Source organism: Geotrypetes seraphini, chromosome 5, assembly GCF_902459505.1.
Source record: "Geotrypetes seraphini chromosome 5, aGeoSer1.1, whole genome shotgun sequence".
NCBI classification, from domain to species: domain Eukaryota; kingdom Metazoa; phylum Chordata; class Amphibia; order Gymnophiona; family Dermophiidae; genus Geotrypetes; species Geotrypetes seraphini.
The window spans coordinates 253468799-253495406 of NC_047088.1; the positions used below are offsets into that span (position 1 = coordinate 253468799).

The 26608-nt window shown below is 45.3% G+C and overlaps 1 protein-coding gene across 2 annotated transcripts in view; it reads right to left on the reverse strand.

The window, feature by feature from the left end:
* Positions 1-26390, reverse strand: part of RALB (RAS like proto-oncogene B) — a 53807-nt gene extending 27417 nt beyond the window's left edge. Inside the window, exons 1-2 of one of the 2 annotated variants that reach the window (XM_033945798.1) lie at positions 26214-26390; positions 21990-22146 (exon numbers count right to left, since the gene is read on the reverse strand). In XM_033945798.1, the coding sequence (XP_033801689.1) occupies positions 21990-22103 (114 nt within the window). In that variant the 5' untranslated portion in view covers positions 22104-22146; positions 26214-26390. Of the gene's footprint in view, positions 1-21989; positions 22147-25951; positions 25971-26213 lie in introns of those variants that run through there. The other variant, XM_033945799.1, reaches the window with a different exon arrangement.
* Between the last annotated feature and the right edge of the window lie 218 nt (positions 26391-26608).

Here is a 26608-nt window from a genome sequence, read left to right on the forward strand (position 1 = left end):
GTGCCAAAGCAGTCTGCTGGACCAGACTACAGTACAGTGATATGGAGAATGTGGAAGAATTATTCAGTGTTCAAGATCAACATGATCTCCTCACAGAAGAAAGATGGAGAGAAAGAGAGAGGCCTGGACCAAAGGGGAAAGACAGGAGGCAGATACTGGAGAGGGGGGAGAGAAGGGAAGGAGATAGAGATGTCAGACCATGGGGTGGAGTGGGAAGGAGGGAAGGAAGGAAAGAAGAGAGAGATGCCAGAGCTTAGGGGAGGGGTGGAGACAAAAAATGGAGAGGGGTTGAAGCTGAAATAAATCATGTACAAAGGAGAGAAAGGGCACAGGATATAGAGTTTATTGAAGGGACATAGAAAGAGGGAAGATACCATATGGAACAGAGAGAGGGCAGACACTGGATGGAAAAGGCAGAAAGGGTGGACAGTGGATGCAAGGGGCAGAGACAGGGTGGACAGTAGATGGAAGGGGTAGAGAGAGGATAGAGGCTGGGTAGAAGGGGCAAAGAGAGAGGACAGATGTTGCATGGAAGGGAGCGAGGACAAATGCTGAATAGAAAGAAGAGAGTGAAGAGAAGATGACTAAAGCAGAAACGACAAAAGGTAGAAAAAAATATTTTTGTTGCTTTACATAGAATCAAGTAGTATTGTAACTGTATTGATTTAAATTTACCAATAGGAAATGGAAATAAGGCAATTTTGGGGGGGAATAAACCCCTTTCCTCAGGTCAGGACAGGATACCAAAACAGCTGTATACTGTACTGTCTTGAAGAAAGATTTGGCCTCTGAAAGCTAATTGAAAAAATGGATTAGTCCAATAAAATGGGATTTTCATATTTCTCACTATTTGTTTTATTTTTATTTGTTAATTTGTAAAGTAGTGATTGATATGTAGACGTTTTTTCAAATTTACATCTACTGTCTTTATATTTTGCACAGTATTAGGGGACGTGTCACTGTTTCTGTGGTGTTGCAAAGTCTGGTTTCTTGGTTCAGTTTAACTTTTGTCTACATATTTCTATTTTTAGTTTGTGATTATTCCATATTGGGCGAGGGTGTATCTGTGTTCTGTGTATATGAAAAGGACATGGCTTTCTGTTAGCATCGACTACAGGATCAATTGACTGTGTAAGATCTGGTTTGTTTAGTTTTACAATGCGTGTGTTGGTGTTCTAGTGCTCACTGCAGTATTTAAGATGCACCCTTATTGTGTGACTCATGGATTATTACTAAAAATATCTTTTTTTTATATAGAGGAGGGGGTTGTTAAAAAAATGATTAGCACTGGCTGTCATATATACTAGGTACACCACTGGATTTAATGACCCTATTCTAACTTTACTGTTGACGTAGGTGTTGTCCCCCCCCCCCCCAACACACAGACACACACATTATAAAGAATTAAATTAAAGTTGTATTATCATCAAGCAGCTTTCAAATGACATAAGTAAATAAAAATAAAATATTTTTAATACATTGCTAATTATTACCTGCATCTTTACCTATACTGTTTTGCCCTAGCTCTTACTTTGCACTATAGCAAAATAAAAAAGAAGCAGATAAAGATCAATCACACAGGTGCCCTTCAAGGCTCAGTAATACCTCTCCATAAATTATGTGGAAGAGATCTGGAAGTGGGGTTAGCCTCTATTTCATATCCTCAGTGATCCTAATATTATTAGAGGTGTTGTACAGCCATTTCTTGTATGACTGGATGAGCTATATTTATCTTTTTTTTTAGTTGTTTAAATTCATGCAGAAATAAATGGTTAGATTGAACCTAATGACTTCATTAGTTGCATTTCCCTTTTTTAAACCTCTATACTATTTGAAAGAGGGTGAATATCTAATTATTCACTTCTAGAATTGGTTACTTCTTAAATTTAGTAAAAATATTCTGGCACAAGTGTCAAACCTTAAAAAAGTAAGTCATATCGAGCATTGGAAAATAATAATAATTAACTAATAAAAATAGTATACATTTAATTTTCCCCACTACCAAATTTCCCTGCCCCGCCCCACCCGGCTACTTTTTCATGCCACCCGGCTGGAAAAAATTTCTGGGGAGAACACTGGACTAGATTATAAACTCTTTTGCAGAGATTATCTCATATGTATATCTGGGCGACTCTGCGAGCCCCAAAGAGGCAATAAGCAGTGATAATCATCTTGGTTATATTCTTTGCATTCACAGAACAATGTTTCCAATTTTAATTTAAGGAAAAGTAGGACAAATTCATATATGCCAACTAGTAAAAAACCCAGTATTACTTAGAATTTCAAAGGGACACGGAGTCAACTCCAACCAAACTCTAGAAATTGTGGCACCAAATACACAAGGCATATGATATTTACTGATACGGGCAGCTGAGAAGCCCCTAGGAGAGACTGTTATTAAAAATGATATGTGGTGCCATGATGGGTCAGACCAATAGACCAGTACTCTGGCTCACTTGTTCCAGACTGCAGAGCAAGGAAGTAAAATGCACTATTTCTTGTGGATTCAAGTTGGGCAATCCTAGGAGGAAGAATTAGTTGGTAGTCATTTAGAGCTGGATTTTCTAAACAATGATGCTAGCAGCGGTCGCTTAGAAAAGCGAAATTGATCACGCATCACTTGTGCAACGACGCTATTTAGAGAATCACGTCCATGTCAAAAGTAGGCACCGGAAATATAGGCCAGGATTTTACAAGCCTACATTTTCAGCACCTACTTTCGACGAGAAATGAATGCCATCGTTTGCAGGCACTTACAAGCACCTACATTTTAAATTATATTTTAATTGGTTTTAAACAACGCAGTCAACTACCACACTATTTATCACCAATTAAAACAACTTAAGGTGTACTAATCTAATCCTTAGGTTTGTATACCGCATCATCTCCACGTTCGTAGAGCTCGGCACGGTTTACAGTAGATGAAATAGGAAGGAACTACAACAAAGGGTTAGAGGTAGAATTTGGGCCTTAATGACCAGAGAAGTTATGCAGGGGAGTAGGGAATTGTGAAAAAAAGACAGGTAACCTGGGACACTTAGGCAGAGGGCTTTGAAGGTAAGTATTGCAATGGCAATTTTATAAGTTTATTTATTTAAAAATTTATATCCTGCTACATCCACAGTTCTGAGCGGGTCCCACTAAAACAGTCAGGTTATGACAAAACAAATGAACATAAAAACTCCTAAAAAATGTATAATCCAATACTATAGTCAAACATTTTGTAAAAACACAGCAAACCAGAAATCTACCTACAATAAGTAAAAGAACTTATTTATATTCACTCTCAAATAGCAATGTTTTGTACACTTCTCCTAATTGCATCACAGTGGAAGACTTCTTAATCTCAATCGGTAATGAATTCTTTTATCACCAAGCTCAATGACAGAATTTCAAGATTCAACTGATTTTCAGACCGCAATGCTCTCTTTGGTTGTTAATTGGAGAACAGTGAACTTAAAACAAAGCATTTGTTACTCAAAACCTTAAAGATCATACTCAAAATCTTAAACTCGACACGTCGAGCGACAGGTAGCCAATGCAAACTACATAGGATTGGTGTAATATGCTCATATTTGGAGGTTCAAACTATAAATTGTGCCGTACAATTTGTAGAGAATGTATCACATATTTGGGTAAATCAAGATACAATGAATTGCAGTAATCAAGTACCGGAGTTAATAACACGGTAATCACTGTTCGAAAATTTCCATCGTAAGATAATCTCAGTCTCCATAGCAACCGAAGCTTAAAAAAGACGATGCGAGGTTGAATGATAGCGTGGATTCTAATAAGACACCCAAGTATCTACATTGTTGCAACACAGGAACTTCCTTCCCATCAAGCATTATATTAGATGGAAGCTTTCCAACTGTTCTTTACGACCTTTACCAACATTTAACTTTAACGGATTTTGTTTAAGTTTTTTATTGATTTTTTTCATTTAACAACAAGTGTCATAAATTTTCATACAATTATCTTAATACACTTGATATTTCTATAATGTATTTTATACATAACATTTCTTATCTTATATTTCTTATGATTTTATATATCATATAACTAATTATTTTTCTTATAAAATTATACAACATATATATTGTAATGATTTTATCAATTATTTTTTAAATTATTAACCTTTTTCCCCTCCCTTTATTACATTGTTTTCATGTAAGAATATCATCTATTAATAATATTTTATTTATAATTTATAATAAAGAGTATAAATCCCCCTCCCATATCCCCTCCCTCCCTTTCTTCTTTAACTATTTTCTTATTATGGGAAAATGAAATTCAATTATTACAATATTTTGTTAATGGTCCCCAAATCTTTTTGAATTTATCCATATATCCTTTTTGTGTTGCAAATGTATGTTCCATTTTATATATATGGCAAACTGAGTTCCACCCAAAATTATAGTTCAATCTGTCACAATTTTTCCAATTGTGTGTAATTTGTTGTACTGCTATTCCAGTCATTATAAATAAAAGTTTGTTGTTATTTGATGAAATTTGACTTTGAGATCTCATTGCAGTACCAAATAGAATTGTATCGTATGTCAAGGCTACAGGATTTTCTAACATCCTATTGATTTGGGGCCAAATTGATTTCCAAAATGTTAATATGAATGGACAATAGAATAAAAGATGATCTAATGTCCCTGCTTCAAGATGACAATGCCAGATTTTGATGTAGCCATATTTTAACAGCTTGAAAACAATTTTCAAGATGTATAAGTGTATCAGGTACCAGGAACTGTATATCATCAGCATATATTTGAAAATTTCATATCAAGCTTTCTCAATTCCTGACAAAGAGGTAACAAATATATATTTAATACAGCTAACAATGCTGACCCTTGTGGAACACCTTTACCCAAAGTGGCCCAATCTGAATGATTTTCAGCAATTTCCACCCGGAATGTACTCTCTGATAGAACACTATGCCCTCAGTATCTTATTAGCAGAATCTCATAGCTGACTGTATCAAAAGCAGAAGAGATTTCAAGAAAAAAAAAAATAAAAAAAATCACACACACAAAAAAATTCCCTTGTGCAAGGACACATTTCAAAAAGTCCAGCATAGATAGCAACAATAGTTCTGTAGAATGCCAAGGATGAAATTCAAGCTGAAAGTTATCTAAAATGGTCGTACTCATCCAGAAGCTCCTGTAACTGAAAAAATACAACTTTTTCTAACACTTTCACCAAAAAAATTCAAAGATGAAACCGGCCAATAACGATCCGATTCTTTTCCACTCTGCTTAGCCTTCAATAGTGGTCTATGTTGCTTTCTTCAGACCTACAGGAACATAACCCTCAGTCAAAGATTTTGTAATTATCTTCTCTAATATACTAGAAAGTACACTGACATTGATCAAGTGAACAAGTAGACAGACTCTGGATGACCAATTTTACTTTCATTTCTGTAACCTTTTCAAAATTTGGCCACCTAACATCCAGCACTTCTGTAATCACTTACTACAAGTGGATCATTACAAAAGTCCGCAGAGACATTCTGTATCTTGCTTATGAAATATGTTATAAAATGTCATCTTGTAAACATGTCAACATCATAGTGTGATGGCAGATTTGTCAATTTTATCACAACCCTAAATTTGAACAGTTCCCTAGAAGAACTAGTAGTATTACTAATTTTCTGATCAAAATATTTCTTACTAGTCTTTAGCCCGTTACATTAACGGGTGCTAGAATAGATGTGTGTCTTTTACCTCCCCCTTTCCTGTCCAGCAGTAGGCCTCCCTTCCTGTTACCTTCCTCCCCTCGTCTAACAGCACCTCTTTCCTGCTCCCCCTGTCCAGCAGTAGGCCTCCCTTCCTGTCACCTCCCCCCTGTCCAGCAGCACTTCTTTTCTGCTCCTCCTGTACTGCAGCACCACTTACCTGCTCCCCCTGTCCAGCATCTGGCTGTTTAGAAGAGGAGGGCAGACAGAAAAGCAGCAGAGGGCCTTACAGTGCTCCCTGGTTGTGGATAGGTCTGCCGCTGCCTGGAAGAGCTGAAGAGCAGGGAGGCCCGCACTTAGAGGGTGCTCGGGTGCGTGGGAAGCTGTTTTGCGAGTTAGTGTATGTGAGGAGCGGCCTGGGATCGCAAGAAATGCCCGACGTTCTGTTGCCAACCGTTTAGTTCTGTGCCGGAGGTATTTTTAAGTTTAAAGCTGCGGCCGCGGTTCCTCTCCTGATCCCCGCCTGTGTTGGAAGCCTTCTTCGACGCAGGTGCGGCTCGTGAGAGGAGCCACGGCGGCGGCTTTGAACTTAAAAATAACTTCGGCCATAACTTACTGCTGAACTTAAAAATTACTTTGGTGAAAACATCCTTGGGGTCTGTGAATGTGGTGCCGTTTTTCCTCCCAAGCTCATAGAACCGTAAACGCGCACTCCTGCCTGCCACGGACATACGGATCACGGAACACACAAGTTGGAGTGCACATGCACGCTTAGCGTTTTATTATATTAGATTCCATTCCATAGTCATACTACAGTACTCCTTTAAAGTGCAGAGATAAGTGCCTTTCCTCTGCAGCACTATAGAGCACTTTTACAGTACTGTATTCACTTTATAATTTATGCAGAGCCTGTTGAAAATTAACAAAAATATTTATTGCACATGCTATTTGCTAAGACCAATGATGAAAACACCACCCCATTAAGGGCACGAATAGAATTAAAAGTAGTGCCTTGGGTGTTTGAGGTCTAGCAAGAAAGCACAGTTACTTACCGTAACAGGTGTTATCCAGGGACAGCAGGCATATATTCTCACACATGGGTGACGTCATCTACGGAGCCCCAGCGCGGACAGCTTTTTAAGCAAACTTGCTAGAAGTTTCAAGTTTGCACACTGCACCACGCATGTGCTAGCCTTCTCGCCACTAGAGGGCGCATCCCCACCTCGTGGTCCTCAGTTCCATATCCAGCAAAGAAAAGCCATCCCCGGGGAGGTGGGCGGGTTGTGAGAATATATGCCTGCTGTCCCTGGATAACACCTGTTACGGTAAGTAACTGTGCTTTATCCCAGGACAAGCAGGCATGATATTCTCACACATGGGTGACCTCCAAGCCAACCAGAAAGAGGGTAGGTGGGAGGATGGCAATTTAGGAAAACAGGTTACGTAACACCGACTGGCCAAACCGGCCGTCACTCCTGGACAAGGAGTCCAGACAGTAATGGGAGGTGAACGTATGAACCGAAGACCAGGTGGCAGCTTTACATATGTCCTCCATAGGAGTAGAACGGAGGAAAGCAACCGAAGCTGCCATCGCCCGGACCTTGTGCCCCGTAACTCGACCCGAGAGCGGGAGACCAGCCTGAGCGTAGCAAAAAGAGATACAAGCAGCTAACCAGTTGGATAAGGTACGCTTGGAAACCGGATGTCCTACCCGATTAGGATCAAAGGACAAAAACAATTGAGGAACCTTCCGATGAGACTTAGTACGTTGGAGATAAAAAGCCAACGCCCTCTTACAGTCAAGCGTGTGAAGCGCCGTTTCACCAGGATGAGAATGGGGCTTCGGAAAAAATACCGGAAGAACAATGGACTGATTGAGGTGGAAATCAGACACAACCTTAGGCAAAAATTTGGGATGGGTGCGAAGAACCACCTTGTCATGATGAAACACAGTGAAAGGAGGATCCGCAACCAAAGCCTGTAGCTCGCTAATCCGACGAGCGGACGTGAGCGCAATCAAAAAGACTACTTTCCAAGTAAGAAACTTAAGGAGAGCTTTATCGATCGGCTCAAAAGGTGGTTTCATCAGTTGAGCCAAGACCACATTAAGATCCCATACTACAGGAGGAGGCTTGAGAGGAGGATGAACATTCACAAGACCCCTCATGAAACGAGAAACCAGAGGATGTAGAGAGAGGGAACGACCCTCGAGATGTTGATGGAATGCAGCAATGGCGCTAAGATGCACTCGAATGGAAGTCGTCTTCAGACCAGAATTCGACAGATGCAACAGATATTCCAGCACCGAAGACACTGGAACAGAACCCGGGTCAAGGTGGTTGGTGGAGCACCAGGAAGAAAATCTGGTCCACTTCTGGGAATAGCAAAGCCTAGTCGAGACTTTGCGAGAGGCCTCTAAGATTTCCCGCACTGAGTGAGAAACTGGAATCGAAGTCAAGGGGAAAGGAACCAAGCGGTCAGATGTAACGACTGAAGATTGGGATGTAACAGCGAACCCCGACTCTGAGACAGCAGAGAGGGAAAGACAGGCAGAAGCAGAGGCTCCCTGACACTGAGTTGAAGAAGCAGGGAGAACCAGTGTTGTCTTGGCCAACGAGGCGCAATGAGAATCATAGTGGCTTTGGTCGATTTCAGATGAACCAACGTTCTCAAAATCAGAGGAAAAGGAGGGAACGCATAAAGGAACCTCCCCTCCCAGTCGAGAAGAAAAGCATCGGCCTCGAGACGGTCCCGGGAGTACATCCGAGAACAGTAGAGGGGTAGTTTGCAAGTCTCGGGCGAAGCAAACAGATCCACCTGAGGAGTCCCCCAGCGGTCGAAGACTTCGCGTAGGACTCGGGAGTTCAACGACCACTCGTGCGGCTGGAGGAGACGACTGAGTTTGTCTGCTAGACAATTCAGCTCCCCCTGAATGTAAACCGCCCGCAAGAAAACGTTCTGAGAGACGGCCCATGTCCAAAGCCGCAGGGCTTCCTGGCACAGAGGCCAAGAGCCCGTCCCCCCTTGCTTGTTGACGTAATACATTGCCACCTGGTTGTCTGTCCGAACGAGAACCACTCGATCGTGCAGGAGGTGACCGAAGGTCCGAGCGGCCAGATAAATGGCACGAAGCTCCAACACGTTGATGTGACACCGACGATCCGCGGCCGACCATAGGCCTTGCGTTCGTAAACCGTCTAAATGAGCTCCCCACGCATACTCCGAAGAGTCCGTGGTCAGGACCTTGCAATGCGGAGGGACGCGAAAGAGCAAACCTCCGGACAGATTGGTAGAGTCACAGTCAAACGTCGAGATAGCGGGTCGCGGTCCTGACGCCATTGCGAGGCCAAGGTCCACTGAGGAATCCTCAGGTGCAACCGAGCAAATGGGGTCACTTGGACCGTCGACGCCATGTGCCCCAAAAGCACCATCATGCGTTGAGCCGACACTACCTGCAGTTGCGAAACCTGCCGGCCCAGGCGAAGCAGGGCCTCCAGTCGCGGAGAAGGAAGGAAGGCACGGAGGAGAACCGTGTCCAGCACGGCCCCTATAAACTGGAGGGATTGAGTCGGCTGCAAGTGAGACTTGGGAAAGTTCACCTCGAACCCGAGACCCTGAAGAAGCGTGATAGTCTGTTGGGTCGCTGAAATAACTCCTTCCCTTGTCGGGGCCTTGATCAGCCAATCGTCCAGATAGGGAAAGACCTGCAACCCCCGGGAACGCAGAGCAGCCGCGACCACCACCATGCATTTCGTGAATACCCGAGGGGACGAAGCCAGACCGAAGGGTAGTACACGGTATTGTAGGTGCAAGTCCCCGACCTGAAATCTTAAAAACTTCCGAAAGTCGGGATGCACCGGAACATGGGTGTACGCTTCCTTCAAATCGAGGGAGCACATCCAGTCCCCCTCGTCCAACAGAGGGTATAGAATCGGAAGCGATAACATACGGAACTTCTCCCTGACCAGGAACTTGTTGAGCTTCCGGAGGTCCAAAATGGGGCGCAAGTCCCCGGTCTTCTTCGGGACCAAAAAGTAACGGGAATAAAATCCCCGGCCTCGCTGATCGAGAGGCACCCTTTCGACCGCCCGAAGGCTCAACAAGGCCCTGGCTTCCTCTCGGAGAAGGGTCACTTGGCTTCGATTGGACGGGCACGCCCCGGGGGGCATGTCTGTAGGCTGCCTGGAGAAGTTTAACGAATAGCCCTCTGAGACGGTCCGGAGCACCCATGCGTCTGACGTAATCCCAGACCAAGCCCTGGCAAAAGCCGTGAGCCGACCCCCGATGGGGAGGGGGTTGGGCGACCTCGCGGCGGGGGCCAGCCCCCGGCCGCTCATCCCGTCAAAAAGACGGCGCCGGCTTGGACGCCCCCTGCGTAGCGGGCTTGGCGGGCCCCCCTCTACCCTGTTGGTTAGGGCGACGGGGTGGAGGTCTCGAAAAGGCCGGTGTTGATTTTTGAGGATACCGCCTAGGCGGCTGTTTAAAAGGCCTCTGAGCTGGCGGCTTAGGCTTTGGACGAACCAGAGACGCCAGAGAGCGCTCTTGCTCAGAAAGCCTCTTGGTAGCCGCATCCAGGGAGTCGTCGAATAACTCCGACCCGACGCAGGGTAGATTGGCCAATCGCTCCTGCAGGTTGGGGTCCATCTCGAGGGTCCGTAGCCACGCCAGCCGGCGCATGGCTACCGCACAAGCCGAGACCCTCGAGGCAAGCTCAAAGGCGTCATATACCGCATGAAACAGATAGAATCTGAGCTGGGACAGGTTTGACGCAAAAGTGGCAAATTTATCCCTGTGGGACTCCGGGATCACCCCCTGAAAATCCGGCAGATCCTTGACCATGGACCTGAGGTAGGAAGAGTAGGCGAAAGCATAGTTGAGGACCCTTGTGGCCATCTGGGAATTCGCGTACAGACGGCGGCCGAATTTATCTAGGGTCCGACCCTCTCTCCCCGGGGGGACAGCAGCCGAGACTCTAGAAGGCTGCGAGCGCTTAAGAGCCGACTCCACCAAGAGCGACTGATGGGAGAGTTGCCCCTTGTCAAACCCCTTAGGGGGAAGAGTCCGGTATTTGGATTCCATCTTGGTGGGCACTACCGCCACTGTAAGAGGGGTCTCAAGGTTCCGCAGCAAGGTTTGAAGGAGGACCTTGTTAAGCGGGAGGCGGGGGGATTCCCGCTGCGGGGCAGGAGAATCCTGTTCCTCCAAAAATTCTTTGGTATAGTGTGACCCTGCCGACAGGTCCACCCCCAAAGCCCTCGCCATGTCATGGACAAACTTAGAAAAAGAAGATGTCCGTGCAGGCGGGGAGGGTGACCGAGACTTCTCAACGGAGCCGAAGGGAGAGGCCTGGCGAGAATACCCGAACTGTCTCCCGGACCCCGAACCCCAAGAGGCACGATCCCGTGACCTCGAAGGAGTCGGGGACACAGTCCGCCGAAGAGACCCCCGTGGGGAACCCCCCGGGGTACGGGGAATGGAGGCCCGTCCCTTCCGCCTCGGTGAGGAGGCACGGGAACTCTCCTGGATCGGGGACCGCAAAAGATCTGGGTTGTCGAGGCGGAGTTCCTCGACACGCAAAGCTCCGGTCTCGGGCGGGGTCGAGCGACGACTCCTCAGAGGCGAGGCTCGAGCCCGCTTAGCCTTTTTAAGGCGGTGCTTCGCCCGAGGCTTGCTCGAGGGCGAGGAACCCCGCGAAGACCTCGGGAACGAGGACGAGGAGATCCGGCGAACCCGGCGCTGCTTGTCTCGGGACCGCACACTGACCTCGGGCTGTCTCACCGGGGTCGGATCCGAGGGAAGCGTCGAGGTCGAGGCCGAGGGGGCTTCGGCCGCTGAAAGGCCGGTGCCCGAGGCCGAGGTCGCCAACTGCGGGGCCCCCGAGACCGAAGGCGAGGCCGAAGCCTGCTGCAAGGTCTCAATGGCCCCAGAAAGCTCCGAGGAGATTAAAGCGCGAAGCAACTCCTGGAACGCCGGGATAGTGAGACCCGGAGGCAACACTTGGGGGCGCTCCGCAGAGGGCGACCTCGGTTTCGAGTATTCCCTCGGGGCTAACCCCTTCGACACCTTGGGCTGGGTCGAGGTCGACGGTCCCGCCGACGAAGAGCCCGAGGATGGCTTCCTGTTAGATGAAACTGAGGAAGGAAGTGGAGACTTACCCGGGGCTTGCTTCTGCGAGGCAACCGGCTTCGCGGGAGCCGAGGGGTCCGATGTCGAGGCCGAGGTCGAGGCCGAAGCCGAGGCCGAGCTCGAGGCCTTCCCCGTCGGGGTATCGACGGCAAAGAGATCAGCCATGCGGGCCTTGCGACGAGTAAGGGCCCGTTTCTGGAAGGTGGCACACTTAGGGCACGATGCTGTCGGGTGATGGGGCCCCAAACACCGTATACAGCACCTGTGAGGGTCAGTGATGGACAAAAGCCTATCACACCTACCACACTTCTTAAAACCCGTTACGGGCCGGGACATGGGCCCAAAACAAGGCCGGGAACAAGCGAGGTTCCTCGGCCACGGCTACCGGGAGCCCCCGGAGCGAAAAGGAAAAACAAAATATTTTTTTTTTTTTTTTTTGAGAAATAAAGAAAACAAAGAAAGAAAATAAACGTAGCGCAGCGACCGCGTCGAAAATCCGAACACAGCCGCGGCGACAGAAGGCAATAGTAGCACAAATTTATCCACAGGGCTTCTGGCTCCGCGGATGAAAATGAACTGAGGACCACGAGGTGGGGATGCGCCCTCTAGTGGCGAGAAGGCTAGCACATGCGTGGTGCAGTGTGCAAACTTGAAACTTCTAGCAAGTTTGCTTAAAAAGCTGTCCGCGCTGGGGCTCCGTAGATGACGTCACCCATGTGTGAGAATATCATGCCTGCTTGTCCTGGGATAAATCCACTTATTGTAGATTATTCCATTCCATAGTCATACTACAGTACTCCTTTAAAGCGATTATTTCACCATCCTTGTTCCTTTTGTCGCAATACCTGCTTTAAATCCCTCAATGTCATCTGAATACCATAGTGCCACATTTACATAACATGGAAAAACCTTTTTTAGTGGTGCCATGGTATCCAGGCTTGATAATAAAGTGTCATACCAGCTATCAACAGACTGCGATACATTAAATTGGTCAAGATTATCCAACTGTGGAAGCCACAGCTGTTGCGATTTCACCAAATCAATTTCCTCTTGAACAACAAAAAAAACCCAAAACACCATACCCCCTCATTTACGAAACTATGATAGCAGTTTCTAGCACAGGGAACTGCGCTGAATAGCCTGCACTCATAGGAACTCAATGAGCGTCGTCGGGAGCAGCGCAGGCCATTCATCTAGAAACTCCCCGCGCTAGAAACTGCTATTGCAATTTCGTAAAAGAAGGCCATAGTATCTTTTGATTGTACATACTTTTCTCGAGACACCCGAATCCAAAGCGACACCACACAATGGTCAGACCGTGGAACAGGATAAACATTACAAACAGGATCAGAAAAGTTTTGTAAACTTTCAAAACACAAGTCTCTTAAGGTGTGCTCCGCTTTATGCGTCAAATCTCAAATGATCTGAACCCAACTCATTCCTTTTAACCACATGGCTACCCATAAATCAGAATTACTCTGGCCTTCCTGAATATTAAAATCCCCTAACAATCTCAAGTCCAGGAACACAGGACCAACAGAACAACTGAAAGTCCTGGTGGGAGTCTCCCTCAATCCAAAAACTCTAGTGCAAGAGATGCCAAAGGCAAAGACAAGTGCCACCAAAATCAAGAGATCAATATTGAAAGAAATAAAGAGGGACCTGGTCAGCTCTAAAGGGACGCGTCCCCTAACGTGTTCAAAAGATGACTACGTGCTCTCTGGGGCAGGGATTGTAAATATGGATTCCAGATAAATAAGAAAAGCTTCTGCCTTTTAAAGGTATGGTGCGCATCTTGCACTTCTCAAGCAATCAGTCTAGCAATATGAGCTCACCAAGCCCAATAAGAAGAGGAAGTGGTCCAAACCTGCAGAATCACTTTGCAGCCCAAGAGACACACTTTCCGAATCCAAGCAAGGGTTCCCCACCCTGCGAGAGGAAAGGTCTCAGAAAAGCCCAACAAAAAAAAGAATGGGATCACAAGGTATCACCCGCCCCATATACAATGCACATATGCACAAATTCTTTTCCAAACATGTACCATGGGGCCGGTCCAAAAAACATGAAAAAAGTAGCGTTTTCCAAAGAATACTTAGCGCAAACGTTGCTAGCCAAAAACCCCACACGATGAAGCTGCGTGGGAGTGACATAAGCCCGATTAAGGAAGAGAGGCGCTGTAAACAAGACGAGGAATACCACGCAAACTGGTCCCAATACATGTTCTTAATTCCTTGTTTGATCGGCAACCAGTGGCAAAATTTTTTTATTTATCAAATTTTCTATTTTTAACAAGCAAATACAAGCTTGTACAGAGAAGAATATATATATATATATATATATATATATATATATATATATATATCCTATATAATAAAAGGCTAACTCGCGCATGCGCATTCCTATTTGCGTGTTCCGTGCGCTGTAGGTCTGTGGCCTAAGGAGTACGCATGCGCGCTAATACGTCACCAGCCTATCGCCTCCACAAGCCGGACTGCAGCCAGACGACGTACTCCGTTTCTCCTGCCGCCGCCGCCGCCGATCTCCGTTTCTCCTTTACCGCCCACCCCCTTCTTTTCCCGCGGGCCCGAATGGCGATTCCAGCAGCGTGTTCATCAGTCTCCACACGCTGCTTCGGGCCCTTCTACTGCCCTGATTTGCTCTGCCGCGTCTCTGATGATGTCATCAGGGACGTGCAAGAGTAAATCAGGGCAGTAGAAGGGCCCGAAGCAGCGTGTGGAGACTGATGCAAGCGCTACTGGAATCACCACCTTTGTAGTCCGGCCCGCGGGAAGGGAAAGGGGGGGGGGGGGGTAGAGGAAACGCTAATGCTGCTGCACAGGGAACTGGTGGGGGGGGAGGGAAATGGAGGGGAAGGGAATGCTGCTTTGGACAGACAGAGAGAGGAAGGGAAACACAAAGAAAATAAGAAATACACAGGGGCAGGTGCACAGGGAACTGGTGTGGGGGGAGGGAAATGGAGGGGGATGGAATGCTGCTTTGGACAGACAGACAGAGGGATGAAGGGAGACAGAAAGGAAAGAAGAAAGATACAGAGTCAGGGAGATACACAGAAAGACAGACAGGCAAAGGAGGCCAGGGACAGAGACAGACAGAAAGGACAGCGGGAGCCGCGTCAGGAGGGGTGCGGGATGCGGCAGTGGGAACTTTTCCAATGGGTGCAACTGGGCAGCTGTCGGGAACCTTTGATCAGGGGCAGAGCAAGGTAAGAGTATCATAGGGATAAGAAGGAGGAGGGAGGATAAAAAAGGAATGGATGCCTACTGCTGGACAGGGGGAGAAGGAAAGAGATGCTGATGGACAGGGGAGGTGAAGAAAAAGGAACGGAGGACTAATGTTGGACAGAGGGAGAAGGAAAGAGGTGCTGCTGGACAGGGGGGAGGTAAAACAAAGGGAGAAGGGCTGCTGCTGCATAAGGAGAGCAGTGAAGGGGTGGTGGTGGACACAGTGGAGGTAAAAGGAAGGGAAAATGGACAGGGGGAGCAGGCAAGGGGTGGTGATGGACAGCCAAGGAAAAAGAAAGGCAGAAAGAAAGAAAGCGGCTAAGGAGAGAGAGAGAAAAAAAGAGAGACACACACACATATGTTCTAGCACCCGTTAATGTAACGGGCTTAAAGACTAGTATGTATATATATATATATATATATATATATATATATATATATATATATATATATATATATATATATATATAAAAACTAAACTAAACCTTGGGTTTATATACCGCACCATCTCCACGAATGCGGAGCTCGGCACGGTTTACAGGAAGAAGGATGAGACAGGAACTACAGTGGAGAGATTAAAGAGTTAGGTATGAAGGGGGAAGGGGAGAGGCCTAAGAGGGGGGAAGTGTTACAGTTTTGAGAATAGCCAGGTTTTTAGGTGTTTGCGGAAGAGTTGGAGGGAGCTTGAGGTTCGGAGTGGGGAGGTGAGGTTATTCCAAATCTCAGTGATTCTAAAGGGGAGGGATGACCCAAGTTTGCCTGCATGGGAAATACCTTTTATGGAAGGGAAGGATAGTTTAAAAATTTGGGAGGATCTGGAGGAAGTAGGGGTTGGGGAGTTCCAGGATAGAGGGATAACGGCAGGAAGGATGCCATGTAGGATCTTGTAGGCTAGACATGCACATTTGAAGTGGATCCTGGGGATTACTGGGAGCCAATGGAGCTTAGACAGGAGTGGTGAGACGTGATCAAATTTGCTTTTCGCGAAAACAAGCTTAGCTGCGGCGTTCTGAATCTGCTGAAGTCTGTGGAGGCTTTTCTTGGTTAGGCTGAGGTAGATAGAATTGCAATAATCCAATCTGGAGAGGATGATGGATTGTACTAGGACTGCGAAGTGTTTTTGGTGAAAATAGGGTCTAACTTTCCTTAGCATGTGAAGGCTGAAGAAGCATTTCTTCACCAGGGATTGGAGATGTTCGTTGAAGGATAGAGAAGAGTCTAAGGTGACACCCAGAACTTTGCTTGAGAACTCGAGCTGTAATGGGGGGCCGGAGGACAATGGGATGGAGGAAGGTAGATGGTCTAATTTTGGGCCGAGCCAAAGGAGTTTTGTTTTGGACTCGTTTAGTTTCATATGCATTGTGAATGCCCAGGATTGGAGGTTCTTTATGCATGAGGATATGTTCGTGGAGAGGTTAGTGAGGTTCGAGTCGGTCTCAAGGAGGACGAGGATGTCATCAGCGTAAGTGTAAAGAGTTTCAAGGGGGGATAGTTGGAGTAGTTTCAGGGAGGACATGTAAATGTTAAAGAGGATTGGGGAGAGGGGTGAGCCTTGTGGGACACCACAAGTCGGGGTCCAGGGGGAGGATGAGGTGCCGCTCATGTTAACCATGTAAGAGCGGGAGCGCAAGAATTTGGAGAACCAATCAAGAACTATGGAGCTAATGCCTATCTCGGAGAGTTGGAAAATTAGAATGTCGTGGTGGACAACGTCAAAAGCTGCGGAGAGGTCGAATTGTAGAAGGACAGCAAACTTGTTACGAGAATGCAGTTGCTGAACCTTAGAGATTAGAGAGGCCAATAGGGATTCAGTGCAGAAGTTGGGTCTGAAGCCATATTGGTAAGGTAAGAGGATGGAGAATCTTTCTAAGTAGGAAGAGAGCTGGGTAGATATGATAGACTCGAGCAGTTTGGTGAGGAGAGGGATATTTGCTATTGGACGGTAGTTGGATGGTATGGAGGGGTATAGGTCAGCTTTTTTCAGTAAAGGGGTCAATGCGATGTGTCCCATTTCAATGGAGAATAGGCCTGATAATAGGGCAGAATTTATGAGTTTGGTAAGAGATGTGATGGCCTGTGCAGGGATTTTCTCAAATAGGTAGGAGGGAAATGGGTCCAGGATGCAGTTGCATGATTTTAACTTGAGGCAGAGTTTAAGGGTCTGAGAATCAGATATGAGCTCGAAGACAGTCCAGGATCTGTCGGCAGGGATGGGGTTGAGAGCAGCTAGGGTGGGGTTGGGTTCGGGGGGCACCAGAGAATTGTAGGAGATTGTGGGCGGGAAGGAGCGCCTTAAGGTAGAGATCTTATCATTGAAGAATTTTGCTAGGACCTCGGCTGAAGGAGATGAGGGAAGAAGGGTGGAGTCATTTTTAGTGGTTAGGGAGCGCCAAATGTATATAGTCTTCAACATTTGAGGGAATCATCATATACATCAACTATTCCTCAAGTCCACATATTAACTACAGTAGAAACAAGATTTCAATACGTGGAGAAGAAAGAAAAAGGAAACAAATTTAGCAAAAAAAAAAAATCACCTAACACCCGAAGGAGCCACTAATAAAAAAATAAGAGCTAAATAGGGGAATCCACTAGGGTCCTCGCTATACACTTCATCACCAGAAATGCTGCGAGATGGGATGGTTCAATGAAAACATATTTTAAGGACAGGTAGCACACTATACATCTGCATGGATCTCTCAAATAAAATCTGTGTACCGCCAGGCTTTAGAAGCAGAAACTGCCGTTTTCGCCTTTGTGTATCACAGGAAACATTTGGATGTTGAACCCCCAAAACAATTTATGTCTATTTTTGGAAAAACATCCTCAAAATCCACGTCTTATCTGGTGTTAGGTCCACAGTAACAGCTAATGTTGATGCTTTAGCAGAATCCTTATCAGATGAATCCAAAACAGCTCAAATATCTTGAGATATAGGCCTCCTTTTACGAAGGTGCGCTACTGGTTTTAGCGCACGTTAGCTGAAAATCTACCACCTACTTAAAAGGAGGCGGTAGTGGCTAGCGCGCGGGGCAATTTAGCGCAAGCTATTCCGCACGTTAAGGCCCTAATGCACCTTCGTAAAAAGAGCCCATAAGATCCTGATCAATTTGCTGTTAGCTCTAAAAAGCTTTCATTGGAGGAACAGTAACTTCAGAACACACAAAATTTCCTTCAAGTACCGTCTAAGCATTTCCCTGGGTGTTACAGAAAACACCTGAGGGAAATTAAAAAAAAAAAAAAAAAAAAAAGATTACCACAAGCACAATTTTCCAGTTACTCAACTTTCCTTCTCATGTTTGTAACATCCTTCATTACTGTGTCCTGAACCCTCCAAGTCTCAACCATATCTTTTTCAGTATTTACTACTTGAGTATTCAAAAAGTCTCAATTTAGTTTTCATAATTCTTAAATTCCTCTTCACAATTCTTTGTTCCAAGATCTAAAGTCTGAATTTGCGGGCACAAAGATTTTCCAAGATTAGCAATTAACATCCACAAAGAATCTAGCATTACCTCAGAAGGCTTGGCTAGAAGAAAATCTGGCAAATATAGAGCTGGACTTTGTTCCAAGGACGCAACTCCCTCCACTTCACTCCTGGGAGTGCCTCCTATCTCCCCCATCGATGAAACCAGCCTGAACGAAACCACTAAAGGGGTCTCCCTCTAAATGGGGAGGGCCTGACTCCAACGTTTGTTGGATACAACCTCGGGTGAAACATCTACTTGCAACGACGTTGCCAACACCCTCAATAGGGAGCTACTGTTTCGTGGCTGTGGGGGAAGTGCTCTTACATTGGGGCTTAGAGTGATATCCAGTCCAAGGAACCCTGTCAAATCTCCACTCTTCTCCTATCCATCCGTCTTATAAAATTATCAGTTGGACCTACCGCGGCTGACTCTGAATGCTGTGAGAGTCTTGCAGCAAGCTTCTCCATCACTTCAACATTGTTGAGGAAATTTGAACAAAAAAAATGCTGAAAATAAGGAGGAGATATACTGGGTGTCAGGTAAGTGGTAAGATTTTAAGAAAAGAAGCAATATGATCATCACGAACAGCATGACAGAGTAACCGAATGGCTCTGTTTGAAGAGATTGAAGTTTCTTAATGGAACAGTGTAAGCCACAGATTTTATTAAGATATGCCTCCAAAACTCCCTTCATGGGTCAGTACTTTAGCTTATCCTTGACTTCCAAAAATGTTGTTCTAAAACTTCCACCTCATGTCTCCTAGAGAAGTACTCTCCTCCCCAAGAGAGTAAAAATCAGGAATCTTTCAGAAAAAATACAATATCCCCTGTCACCATATTCAGGAAGCACCAGGAGACTGGTCCCTGGGCCTCTTAGTGGTAAAATTGGGATGCACCTTCCATTAAGGCTCAGACTCCACCGGGTCCATTTGCTCAAGTCCCCCGATATCTCACCTACTCTTCATGCGCTCATCAGCAGGCCCCGGGAAAACTAAACCTCCTGATGTCCAGATAGTTATCTGCTTCTTCTTCCTCAAACTCCTTCCTATGATTACTGCTAGCCAGCCCTGGAACAGCTGCACTCCTCTCACTGGGACCTAACCACTCATAAGGAGGGTGCTACCCTGGTACTGCCTCCCTAGCCCCCTGAGCTTCTGCAGCACTTCTCCTCTTATACAGACATCCTCTAGCAAGCTACAGGAAGAATTGTCCCTTAGCCACTAGAAACAGGGCCTCTCGTATTTTCCTCCAAAAATCATGAGACAGTCCCTGACCGTTTGAAACACAGGCAGTCCCATTCTCCTTTACCTCTCACTGAAGAACAATATCAGATCAGGAGTAGCAACTCCAGAATCTACTTCTTTTTAGATATGATGGAAAATTTGGTATCCTACTACTCAACTACATTATACTGACCAGCTCTTCTCTATCCACGCTTTTTTACTCCCTCAAAAATATTCTAAGGCACGATTTCCTGTTGCCATATCCATGTTGGGTTTTTTCTCCATTGTTCTTTGTCCCTATGCTCAGTGATTTTAGTCTTGACTGATGCCACCTTTTGCCCAGCACTGATGTCAGCAACAAGAGTCTGTAGCTTCTCCAATTACTGCTGGGAACCTTTTCATAAATAGGTATTCTACATATTGCTTTCCAACTTTCAGATATGGGTGCCAGATTTTAGTGATAGATCAGATTACCAGTGACATAATTTCATATTTGAATCTTTCAAAACTCTGGGATGAATGCCATCTGGTCCTGTCAATTTCCTACTACTACACTTGTCAATTTGCTCTAACACAGCAGAAATGGAAAGTGTGATTTGCTTCAGTTCTTTATAATCACCACCTTCAAGGTCACAGCACAGCATTCAGTTTTTCTACTATTTTCTTATCCTCCCTGGACACCCCTCTTACTCCTCAAAGAGCTAGGAGCATTGCTTCCACAGCGCATGACCAGAGGAATTGAGCCCAAATTAGCCACATGGTCATGCACAGCACTGCTACTGAGTCAGCAATCTTAACAAGAATAAAACACTGACTTATACCAGCTTCGTCAGCAACCCACTTTACAGTTCTTCACAGTGAGTATGGTGTCATGAATTTGTCATGCACGATATGAAGGTGGAATCTAATCTAAACCTTAAGTTTATATACCGCATCATCTCCATGAGAATGGAGCTCGACACGGTTTACAAGAACTTAAAATAGTGGGTAGAGAAGAAGAAAAAGGATTACATGAACTTATGTGTAGAAGGGGGGAGAGAAAGGGGGGAAGGATAGAGCTACAATTTGCTGAAAAGCCAGGTTTTCAGTTGTTTGCGGAATACATTAAAGGGTCTAGAGAAGAGTGACTAAAATGGCAAAGGGGCTGGAGGAGTTGCCGTACAGCGAGAGATTAGAGAAACTCGGCCTCTTCTCCCTTAAAAAGAGGAGACTGAGAGGGGACATGATCGAAACATTCAAGATAATGAAGGGAATAGACTTAGTAGATAAAGACAGGTTGTTCACCCTCTCCAAAGTAGAGAGAACGAAAGGGCGCTCTCTAAAGTTAAAAGGGAATAGATTCTGTACAAACGTAAGGAAGTTCTTCTTCACCCAGAGAGTGGTGGAAAACTGGAACGCTCTTCTGGAAGTTGTTATAGGGGAAAACACCCTCCAGGGATTTAAGACAAAGATGGACGGGTTCCTGTTGAACCGGAACGTACACAGGTAGGGCTGGTCTCAGGGCACTGGTCTTGACCTGAGGGCCACCGCAGGAATGGACTGCTGGGTATGATGGACCACTGATCTGACCCATCAGCAGCAAATTCTTATGTTCTTAAAAATATGGGCAAATCTCTTGGATTCTTGTGGTTTTTTTTAGATTTGTTTTGTATTGTAATTTCAATGTTACACCAAGAAATCCACGTGGTTTATAAAAAGGGGCGATACAGATGTACAATCCAATAAATAAAAGACCACTTTCCAAAAATAAAACACCCACATACTTGTACACAGATATATGATCAGTCCACAAAAAGTTGGAGATTCAAGGCACAATTCAAGAAATTAAAGATAAACAAAAAGAAAATGCATCTGTAAAAGGAGCCCTAAGTGGAAAAATGTACCGTCTCTTATTTCTTCAATACTCTAACCGAATTGTTTCCTAAGATCTCTTATGCCTTACCTCTGTATCCTGCTCACCTGTATTTTGATAACTTTACATTGTACCTCTATTCGCTGATTGTCCAGCTCTTCTTTGTTGTAAACCGCCTCGAACTACTACGGCTTTGGCGGTATATAAGAATAAAATTATTATTATCTGTATGATAGAGTGCTTCTTCATTATCAAGATGTAGATGTCACAATAGTTAAGGTCCCTGAAGAGCTAATACTTCTAGATTACAAAAAAGCCTTTAGATGTGCTGGTTCATAAAAGGCAAACCTTAAATTCTGAACAAAAGTTTGTTTAAAAACTACAATTCTCTTACCTCATCATACATAAACTGCAGTGTCAATGCTGATTTGCCCACACCTCCACTGCCAACCATGATTACTTTGTGCAGGACCAAAGAACTCTGGTTCTTGTTCTTATTAGCTGCCATTCTGCTGGACTCCTAGTTCCAGGACACACAAGGACTGAAAGGGCTGCAGAGAAAAGATATAGGGAGAAAAATTCAAGATTAATGTAAAGAGGGCTTGATTATGACAATGGTCTGGAAACCAGAAGATTTAAGATTAAATCCTATATTTCCCACTGATATTCATGACTTTAGATAAGTCACTTTGGCTTAATGTTTTTCTTCCATTTTATATCTTAAGAAAAAATATCTTAGTAAATTGTGCTTTGTACATCTTGTAACCTCTTTGAGATGATATACTGGTGTTCCTGTAAGATGCCTAGTACCTTTGTTTAGGACATTGTGGAGGTAATTTTATGAAGATTTTTATAGAAAAAGACTTTTAAAAAGTTGCGTGTATTTATACACACACGGGAGCTCTCAGGGCATAGTATAGTCGAGCAAGAACAAAGCTGTTATTTGTACATTCTATAAAATATTAGGATTTCAAGTTAATCGCAGTTAACCCCTGTCCTTGAAATGATCCAGCATCTTTCTTCCCAACTGCATCTCAGCATCACTAGTCTCTTGCACCGGTCTACCTTAAAGATTATGTTCTGTTGCTCCATGGCAGTGCAGCATTGCACATTGACTTTCTGCAGCCTGGTCTGAAGCTTTCCCTCTGACTGGTCCTGCCCATGGAGAAACAGGAAGTGATATCAGAGGAGACAGAATGGACTAGATTGAAAGTTTCAGAGCAAGCCGCAGGCAGCATATTTGCAACACTGCCACTGCTGGGGACCAACGGAGAACCACCTTTTTACTTTAAAGGTGGTTCTCTGTTGGTTAACAGGAGTGGGTGGGGAGGGGTCAGACACCAAATTGTGGCTAGAGATGGGAATGAGCTGTAGACCTGCGAGTAGAACTGGAGGGACCATCGGTAGAATCTATAGCCGAGGGGGTTATCTGGGGGTGGGTGAGAAGGAGAGAAGTTATCAGTCCTTTATGGAACGGAAGGAGGATAGGATTTGACATGCCACCATTCTGTGGCTATAGTCAAAGCAGTTTACACACAGTACAAATCCAAAAATCCAGAAGCCAGAAATCTAGACTACCTGAGAATCTGGACCGTCCGAGAATCCAGACTACTAAGAGAGAGAGAAAAAGATGGTGATGCTACAGCTTTTATAGTAAATATAACCAATAGGAAAAAATGAACATTCAAAAGCAAAATTTTACTGTAAAATACCTTTGTTTTTCTATCACCATATTAGGAGAGTCAATTAGACATATTAGGTCTAATTCAATGAGACATAAAATATTTGAGTTTCTTTGTACTGTATATTTTCCTGTAAATATATCCATTTCAACAAATGAAGCATTCTATATTTGTTTTCGTGACTAAATCATCAAAATTGGCTTGTTCATCTTTTCTTTATGCCTTACATCTGAAACATTCTACCTGAGAATCTGGAAAATCTGACAATCCAGACTGACCCAATTCCCGAGCAGTCCATATTTTTTGGGGGGTTATTTTAGATTTGGTCCTTAGTGCAATAAAGGACATAGTATGGGAGGTAACTGTGTAGTGTCTGCTGAGAGACAGTGATAACATGATCTGATATCTGGACTGACGTTGGTAAAGAAATTTACCGTAGAGGCATTTAATTTACGAAAGGGCGACTCTGATAAAATGAGGAAATGGTTAAAAAGAAGCTAAAAGGATTGGTGGCAAAGGTTAGGACTGTAAACCAGGCACTGATGTTATTTAAAAATATCATATTGAAAGCCCAGACCAGATATGTTCCATGTATTAACAAGGTGGAAAGAAGAGAAAACAAGAGCTGGCATGGTTAAAAGGTAGTGAAAGAGGCTATTAGAGCGATAAAAAAACATCCTTTAAAGCAGGGGTGCCCAACACGTCGATCGCGATCGACCAGTAGCTCAGGAAGGCAACGCAAGTCGATCGCGGAGCCCATTCCGGGCTCCGTGATCGACTCGTGTTGCTGTCCTGATCTACCGGGCCGATCAGCCTTCCTCTCCAGTGCTCTCTCTAGGGCCTTTTAGCTGGGCGGTCCGCCCAGCTGTCATCTGCTGCTGCCGCCGCTGCTGAACATTAAAAAAAAAACAAAAAAAAACCGGCTTGGAAATTTCAGCCCGTAGCGAACTTATGCTCCGTGGCTCTAACGTGTGCGTGCTGGTTTCCCTTCTCTTCCCTCCGAAACCGGAAGTTATGTCCGGGGGAGGGGGAGGGGGAGGGAGAAGGGAAGCCGGCAAGCACATGTTGAGAGCCCTGAAGCAAGCGTTCACTACGGGCTAAGGAGGGAGACAGGGTTAGTGAAGCATTTGCTCTTCTTGCTGCCGGGTCCTGCCTACTTTCTGTTTCCACGAAGGGAAGGAAGGAACAAAGGGAGAGAAGTTGGACACAAGGGATGGTGTGGAGGGGGACAGAGATACTGGATAGGAGGGTAATTGGGAAAAGGAAGGGAGAGATGGTAGACCCTGGAGTGGTGGGGAAGGAGGGAGAGATGCTGGATGAAAGGGTAGTTGAGAAAAGGTGAATCTGTGGATGGAGACGAGAAAAAAAAAAAGAAAGATGTCAGATCTCTGGGGGAGGGAAGAGAAACGGGAGGACAGAGATGGCAGATGGATGATTAGCACGGAGAAAGAAGGAGACCCTGGCAAGCAAGTTATCAGAAGACAATCAGAGCCTGGGACCAACAAAAGGTAGAAAAAATAATTTTATTTTCTGTTTTGCGATTACAATATGTCAGATTTGAAACGTGTATCCTGCCAGAGCTGGTGTTAGACCGCAAATGTAAGCTAGGATTTAACAGAGAGGAAAAGGTCTTTTTTGTTTGTTTACACCACAGCACCAGTGTGGTTAGGAGAAGGCAAAGGGGGTGAAGAGGTTATAAAATAAACCCACCAGGATGTATAAAAAAAAACAAAAACACCCAATTGGGAAGGAAAATCTAATCGAAAAATCGATTCAATAGGCTGAATCGAATCAAAATTTTTTTTCCCTTAATCGGGCAGCACTACTATTACTTGGCCAAAACCCAAGAAATAGCAATATTTCATGCTACTGATACAGCTGCAAGTAGTGGCTTTCTCAATAACAGATTATTGACTTTTCCTCCAGAAACTTGTCCAAACCTTTCTTAAAACCAGCTACCCTATCTGCTCTTATCACATCCTCTGTCAACGCGTTCCAGAGCTTAACTATTCTCTGAGTGAAAAAAAAATGACCATTTAACCCTACCCTCTGTTTTCTATCCAATAAAGACTTCTCTCTTGAAAAGACATTCCCAAATGCTGTGTTACTCAGTTTTTGGGAGCATCTTTTCAGGAGAGAAGTCTGTTTTTGAGAGATACACACCATCTATTGCTGCCTTTCCATTAGTATGTTTGAGTTCACAGCTGTTTGGTTTCCTGAAGCAGTATAACGAAAGGTGGACACATTGAAACCAAGGAATCCCTTTTTTTGTTCTTGTGTCAGCCAGTAAAGGTGTTGGGGTGTGGGGAAAAATGACTTTCAATCTGGTTCATTGAGCGGTGACCATGAATGAGACTCTTATATTGCCACCTCCACCTCACACCACATTTGTCCATAATGAATGTCAAGCTTACAAGCCAGGTTTAAAATGAAAGAAAGAAATAAATAAAACCTAATCTGAGATCACTTCGCTGTAGAGCAGCGGTCTCAAACTCACAGCCCGGGGGCCACATGCGGCCCGCCAGGTCCTATTTTGAGGCCCTCGGTCTGTTTATCATAATCAAAAAGTAAAATAAAATAGTTTCTTGACCATATGTCTCTTTAGCTATAAATGACAATATTATTATTAAGATTTAGCCAAAAGGAAAGATTTATAAACTATAAAGAGTTTTACCTCAATTCTTTAATAAGACATTAACTATTTTTTCTGGGGCCCTCCAAGTACCTCCAAAGCCCAAATGTGGCCCTGCAAAGGGTTAGGGTTTGCGACCACTGGCATCGAGACACCGAGTCACACACTTTTCAGCAAGTGGCACGTGCAGCCGACTAGCTTTAAACGCCTTCGAGGGACCCTCCCCGTCTCTCCTCCCCGGACGGCCCAACCCCCGCCGCTCCCTCCTTGCCACCCGCTTGCCACCATTTCTCCCTCGCCCTACCTTCCGCTCGTCTCCGAAGTCACCGGGCGGCAAGTCCTACGAGTTGCCCGACGCCGAAGCCTTCCCTTCTCCGGCGCCCCGCCTCCCCTCTGACGCCACTTCCTTCCTGCGGCCGCGTCTCGCCCAGCCGGAAACAGGAAGTCGCCTCAGAGGGAGGGGGCGGGGCGCCGGAGAAGACGCCAAAGTTGGTCGCTCGTCGCGTCCGCGATTCTGCCCGTCTACGCCGCCTGTTGGACTATATCCGGGGGGGGGGGAGTAGGACGTTGCCTGAAGAAAGAGCGCCCGTCCGGCGGAGTTTTTGGCCAGAGCCGCATTTCGCCGGAGGCCTCTTGCCGCGTGACCGGTGAAGAGCAGCGCGAGCCTTCTCTTAGAACCGCTTTCGCTGCCCTCGAGTA